Source organism: Sinocyclocheilus anshuiensis, unplaced genomic scaffold (genome assembly GCF_001515605.1).
Source record: "Sinocyclocheilus anshuiensis isolate Anshui unplaced genomic scaffold, SAMN03320099.WGS_v1.1 scaffold112, whole genome shotgun sequence".
Taxonomy (NCBI): Eukaryota; Metazoa; Chordata; class Actinopteri; order Cypriniformes; family Cyprinidae; genus Sinocyclocheilus; species Sinocyclocheilus anshuiensis.
In genome coordinates, this window is record NW_015557175.1 from 299,231 (window position 1) to 306,145 (window position 6,915).

General features: G+C 34.9%; 1 protein-coding gene across 1 annotated transcript in view; it reads left to right on the forward strand.

Annotated features, from left to right (window-relative positions):
- The window catches only part of LOC107678365 (tumor protein p73-like), a 50,404-nt gene that overhangs the window by 21,440 nt on the left and 22,049 nt on the right, over positions 1-6,915 (forward strand). Inside the window, exon 5 of the mRNA XM_016473604.1 lies at positions 5,492-5,678. Within this exon, the coding sequence (XP_016329090.1) occupies positions 5,492-5,678 (187 nt within the window). The remainder of the gene's footprint in view (positions 1-5,491; positions 5,679-6,915) is intronic.

Here is a 6,915-nt window from a genome sequence, read left to right on the forward strand (position 1 = left end):
CACAATTTGAGTTGAATTACTGAAATAAATGAACTTTTCCACGACATTCTAATTTATTGAGATGCACCTGTATATGAGTGACGGGTACGCTAGAAATTTACTTGAAGGAACATTTAAAGGAATATTTTATCCAAAATTTTTAGTCATCATTTACTCACCCTCTGTAACGCCCCTGTGGACTGTTTGTTGTGGTTTCTTCCCTTTGTGTTGGTTTAGCCTGTCTAATCACTCATGTTAGTTCACGTGTTCGTTCTTCTGTATAGAACACAAAAGATGTTGTTTTGCAGAATGTCTTGACTGCTCTTTTCCATACGGGGAACTGAATAATCTATTGCTATACTGTTATATTATTTATTAATATTTTGAAATATCTGACATTTACAGTTTTTAAGTTTTCAGTTTTTGTTATGTGCTATTGTCAATTTTTATTAATTCTTTTGCTCTTTTAAAATGTTTATATTTAGCTTTAATTTATTTTTATTTCACTTTTAGTAATTGTACTTTTTATTTCAGTTATTTGCCAAGGCAAATCGTTTTTTAAGTTTATGTTGTGCATCTTACGTTTATATTTCGTTTTATTTCAGATTAATTTCAATTACTGCAAAGGATTTTTAATACTTTTAATTGGAGTTAACAACAACAAAATGACCAAAAATAAATAAATAAAACTAAATTTAGTCCATACCACTTGTATTCCAAGTCTTCTGAGAAGAGATCGGAAGTTTAATCTTTATTGCTTGAAAACATTAATATATGTAGCAGCTCTTAAATCTCATTTGCACTTGGGCATATTTAAAATGGGCACATCAAGACAAGTTACACTAGGTTTGACGTTGAAAGAAACGATTTTTAGGGAATAACAATTTTCATGAAAAACAGCAGGCAAGATATTCTGCAAGGAAGAAAGAACAATTTGAGGGAGAATAATTGATAATATTTTTCTTCTCGTCTTATCATTCTCTGCTTTTATTTAGTAATAATGCATAAGAGCGAAGCTAGTAAAGCTCAAAATCATCCTGTGTATCAGTGGTATCGGTGTCGAGTTCAGAGTCCATGTCCCTGTCCTTGGTTCTGAAGTCCTTCCGTTCATTCAGCTGCGCTTCTCAGATGACCTTGTGCGAGCTCCTAAAGGTGGGGCTTTTTTCATCACTGAAAAGGTTTTGTTAAAGTCATTTTCTGCTATCTTCCTGAATCATGTCTGTTTCTGCCTGGGCCTTTGCCTCTGTCTTTTTAGGCCCCAATTATGGTATGATATCACCGAGTGAATCATAAAAACAAATTGTGTGTTAGGGATAACTGTTTAAAAGCTCTCTCTCTCAAACACACATTAGCTGTCATACGGGATGAAAATGAGTTCTGACACCTCAGCTTTTCCAATAAAGACCCCCACACTTTTTTTTTTTCATTGTTGGCATATAAATTGGGCAAGTCTGAGCACGTCTTTGCTTCTGGAGTATTTGAGGCTGCGCTTCTTAGATTTTACCCTTAGAGTTAGCGAGCGAGTCTAAACACGGCCCGAAGCCAGTGCGTCCTTCCTCTCAAAATGACAAAACACACACAACTGCTGAGATTTCATACAAATGCGCAGGCACTGCAGACTGAATGCAAAAATGTGTTCATTTTTAAATATAAAACCGATTGACCCATCATCATTCTTCTGGTTTGGTTCTGTCTTATTCGCTATGAACTTAAACTGATAGTTCACGCAGAAATTAAAAATCATGCTGTTAATTTCTTGTTATTCCAAACCGTAAGAATTTCTTTCTTGCATAGAACACAACAAAGAAATTTAGCAGATTGTCCGAACTGTTTTTTATTTTTATTTTTTTCCCGTGCAGTGAAAGTGGATGGGACTAGAGGCAGCTGTTCACTTTCATTGTGTGGAAAAAGAGCATCTTGGACATTCTACAAAATTTATCAGTTGCATCATCCATAATATATTATTTACTTATACATTTCCCTATGCAATTTTAACCTAAACTTTTAATGTAATTTTAACATCAAATGTTGAATTTAGAGTTTGACATTAAACTGAAACATGCAAAGCAAAATGGTTTTCCCTTTACAGTTTAGAAAGAAATGTTACATTTTGTTACAATACAATTTGGAAAGAAATGTTTCTTTGGGTTCTTAAGTTGAATTTGAACAAAACAAGAATTGTTTTAAGAAAAAAAGGTCTGTCCCTCCTTGTAAAGAATACTTGTTTCCACATGTCAGCAAACAGCAGCCAACTCCAAAGTACAGCCCTCCAAAAATATGGAAATCATTTATACTCTGAGCTCAGGTGATTTTTGGGAAAACATCTGGCATTGTCCATACAATAAAAGTCAATGGGGTCCAAAACAACAGTGGACATTGGACATTTTTCAAAATATCTTCTTTTGTGTTCCACAGTACAAATTCATACAGGAATGGCATGAGACTGAATAAATGATGACAGAAATTTTATTTTTGGTTGAAAAAACTCCATCGTGGCTCCTAAAAGAACAACCTCTGAGGAAAAAAAATCCTCTTCGTTCATTTTAACTGTCTATGCTATTTATGTTTTTTCTAACTTTTATTTTATTGACGGCAATATGATTTTTCTTGCTCAAAGAACTTTTAAATATTTTTTTTTTCTTTCTCTCATTTCTGTTTCTCCCAGCGTGTATTGGGAGGAACAGTGGAGCAGTAGCGTATGTGATGCTGGCTGCAATTTCACAGCCGTTAGCATAGGCAGCACATTTGTGAATTTATTGACGGAGATGGGGAGTTGGCTGAATTTGCGGGTGGCATGCTGAAACATGTCCATCAGGCTGTCAGACTCGTCATTATCACTTAAGCCACCGAGCCTGCCCAAACGTGCGCCTTTCCAATGCTCACCTTCCTCCAGCCCATCATCTTATTCCACCTTACAACACTTACACTGTGTCTACACTGCAGGCGAGCGATGCAGCGCTGCCAGTGTAATCAAGCAAGCCGTCTACGAACCAAATGCGTGTTTCCTGCTCCGTTTCGCGTGCTTGCAGTATATTGTTTAAAAAATATTAAATATTATATTATACATATATATATGTATAAAAGTTCTTCCGTGGTTGTTGGCAGCATCATAGAGATGCTTTGCAAGGATGTAGAGGAAGAATGTTTCATGTGGAAAATTGTTTTAAATTGTTACAAATAAAAAAGTTATTTGTGGCATTTAAGGTTCCACGAAGAACCTTTAACATCCATGCAACCTTTCCACTGCACAAAATGTTCTTTATAGTGGAAAATGGTTCTTCTGAATATCAAAATGTTCTTCACACTAAAAAAAAATTTTATTTTAAGAACTGGTAACTGAAAGGTTCTTTTGAGATTGTTCTTCTGTGGCATCATTGCAAAAACCCTCTTTTGGAACCTTATTTATTTATTCACTAATGGAGCTCTTTCTGTTCCTGTGTGCTGTCAACACTTTAATGTCCTTATCTTTCAAGCCATTTTTGAATTAATTAAAATTATTTCAACCAAATAATAATTTCAACTGAAGTTCAGCTAAATGGTGAGTAGATGGATTGAGTGTGAAACAGTGGCAGGGTGATGTGAGTAAGGGTGTGAGTGTCAGATGGGCGTGTTGAGACGTCTGCCTGTGCTCACACATCTGCACCCTATGATTTATGCTGCTCTCCCCTGTCTGTGTGTGTGTGTTACTCTTTTACAAAATCTCTCAGTGAAAGTGTGTGAGGAAGTCCTGCTGATGTTCTTACAGTAAAATAAATATATAGTTCAGTCATGAAACTCTAGATGGCGCATTCTGATGGGTAGTTAACTGATGATATTCAGAGAGTTAAACGACTTGGCACAAGCTGATTGGTTCATGCTGCATATGCAGCCAATGAGCTTACTGCCTTGCATTTATATGGCTGGCTAGCATTCACTAGAGATTCCTGCAGCGCGCTTTCAGAGTTCCTCTGAAACCCTCCACCTTCCCCAGCTCCACCTGTATAGATCTGCTACGGGTTATTTTATATGCTATTTGTGCAGCAGCAGTATGTCTTAAATACTCACGGCACCGTATCGCCATATGCATTGGCAGTAGCAAGTTCCTGTACTTGCTTGCAGCAGCAGCAATAATCTTCTACTACAGCAATAACCAACAGCAGCAGCTATTCAGCAGCAGCGTAGCAGATCTATTCCGCCAAGACCAAATACATTAACATTGTCATGTACATTACCATGCTAAAATCTTCCGAGAGTTGTCATGATTGAACTACAGTTAAACACTATATACACAGAAAAAACTCAATTACACCACTTTTACTATTGATTGATGAGATCAGCAGGGAAATCAAAATCACTTTGAGGTGTTTTTGTTGTTGTTGTTTTTTTTTGGAAATTGTAAACAAAGAAACAGATGTAAATGATGAAACATTCGTAATGATAACTCAACACTAATAATGCTATGCGTTTATCAGAGTGTTGCTATGTGTTCGCTAGGGTGTTCTGAGTGGTTGCTAACTGAGTCATAGTCTCTGTGATATTCTTACTCTAAGTATGGCTCACGTCCCTCAAATAATATCGTAATATATTATGATATTTACTGTAATATTATGAGATTATCAGTTTGTCATCCACCATGTGAAATTGGCAGATCTAAACTGAACTGGACTATATTTTTAAATAAAATTACGCTAATGTAATGTTTCTGTAGTGGCATATTAGAAAGTGAGTTTTGAAATAGTGAGTAAGAAAATTATATTGCTCTAAATTATTTTAAAAAGATATATTGATATTTTTGGAGTTGCTTTTTGTCACATTGTACCTGCAACTATTTGTTGACATTAATTTTAATCTTTTGTGTAATGTTTGACTGCTTATCATATTTCTTGTTTGCTTCTCCAAAGATAGATAGATAGACAGACAGAAATAAATAGATCTTAAAAAATTATAAACAACTTAATTTAAGCTTTAATAATTCCAAATAGTCTTTAATATTTCCTGCTTTCCTTTAGATTCAGTCAGCTATTTTGGTTTTGCATTTAGGTATTTAATTCTGACGCTTAATTTAATTCTGGTCAGATGTCACTTGTACTACTTAAGTTAGACAATGATATAATGAAGTTTTCATGAGCTTTATTTTGTGGGAATCATTTATGTTTGTATAAAGTGTGATTGCAACATCAGCAAACAGTGTTTATGATATTTATTATGTTGCAGCACCTGGCGTAAAATCTCCCTCTCATAAAATCTGAATCACATTAATACAAGTCCGCACAAAGCAGGCTTGTACATTTGGTTTTTGAGGGAATATTTGGGATGTCTTTATAGATTTAGACAAGCTCTGACATGCTTATGAGTGTGTGTGTGTGTGTGTGTGTGTGTGTGTGTGTGTGTGTGTGTGTGAGAGAGACCTCATCAGATGATGATGAACTTGTCTTCATCTATAAAGAAGCATATTTTTAAAGTGTGGTTATTTAGTGTGATTCAATGTGTAAGCATATTTCAAATGCTTATTTCTGTTTGTTTTTTCCTGCAGTACTCTCCACTGCTTAAGAAGCTGTATTGTCAGATCGCCAAGACCTGTCCGATTCAGATCAAACTGGCTTCCTCGCCCCCAAACGGCGGTGTGATTCGAGCCATGCCCATCTACAAGAAGGCCGAACATGTCACAGAGGTGGTCAAACGTTGTCCTAACCATGAACTCGGACGGGACTTCAATGAAAGTATGTCAAATTCATTATTTTTTGATAAATAAAGTTTATCAAGACATTAGAACATTTTTTAAAAATAAATACATACAATAATAATAATATAAGTTTTATAAGTTTATTATAAGTAATATAAGTTTTTCCTTCCAGAGTCATTCCCAGTCATAAAACATTTAAACGGCAGCAGATTTAAAAACAGTTTTACATCAGTAGAATTTATTGTTTATTTGTTATTTTGTTATAACAAAATAAAATGTGCTTAATGTAGTAACATTTTCATGAACTGTTTTTATTAAAGGGGTCATATGATGCGATTGAAATTTTTTTTTCTTTGAAGTGTTACAAGCTCTTGGTGCATAAAGAAGATCTGTAAAGTTGCAAAGACTAAAGTCTCAAATCCAAAGAGATATTCTTTGTAAAAGTTAAGAGTCAGCCACGCCTACCTAAAACGGCTCGTTCTAACACGCCCCCACATGTCTACATCACGATGTGGGAAGATTTGCATAACACCGCCCAAATGTTCACGCAAAGAAAGAAGGCGTAACTTTTATTCTCGCTGTAGTATTGTTGCCGCCGCTGCCATGTCGTGATGGCGCTGTGTGTTTCGTTGTGAAAGCGAAACTACTTTGTTTGGTCTTCCAAAAGAGGACGATATCTGCTTCGGGCATAGAAGAGAAACAATAATGTACAGTATATTAATATTAATATTAATTATTAATATTACCTAACCTGATAACACAAGGTTACATAAACAAAAGTCATTTTTAAGTGTTAGATCATGTAGGAAAAAAAAAAACGTAAAAAATTCAGGTTACAACTTTTTAAAGTGTACTTTAATAAATTGTAAAACTTGTGAAACCAACAGTTATAGATACATGTATCTATTTTAGGATCTGAACATGCATGCAGCAAAATATAACATTTCAGAACTAGTGAACTGCTATATAATAATAGTCTGTTTCTAGATAAGAACAAAATATGGTTACACTTTATTTTATGGTGTCCTTGTTACAGTGTAATTATACATTTAAGTGCTGAGTAATATTAATTAACTACATGTACTTACTGTATGCTTAGGGTTAGGATTAGGGTTTGGCTTAGGGTTACTTGCATGTAATTATGCATAATTAATTGTTATTATAATAGTATGTACATGTAACATGTGTAACAAGGACACCTTAAAGGGGTCATAGGATGCTACATGCACTTTTACAAGTTGTTTGAACTGAAATGTGTGTTGGCAGTGTGTGTA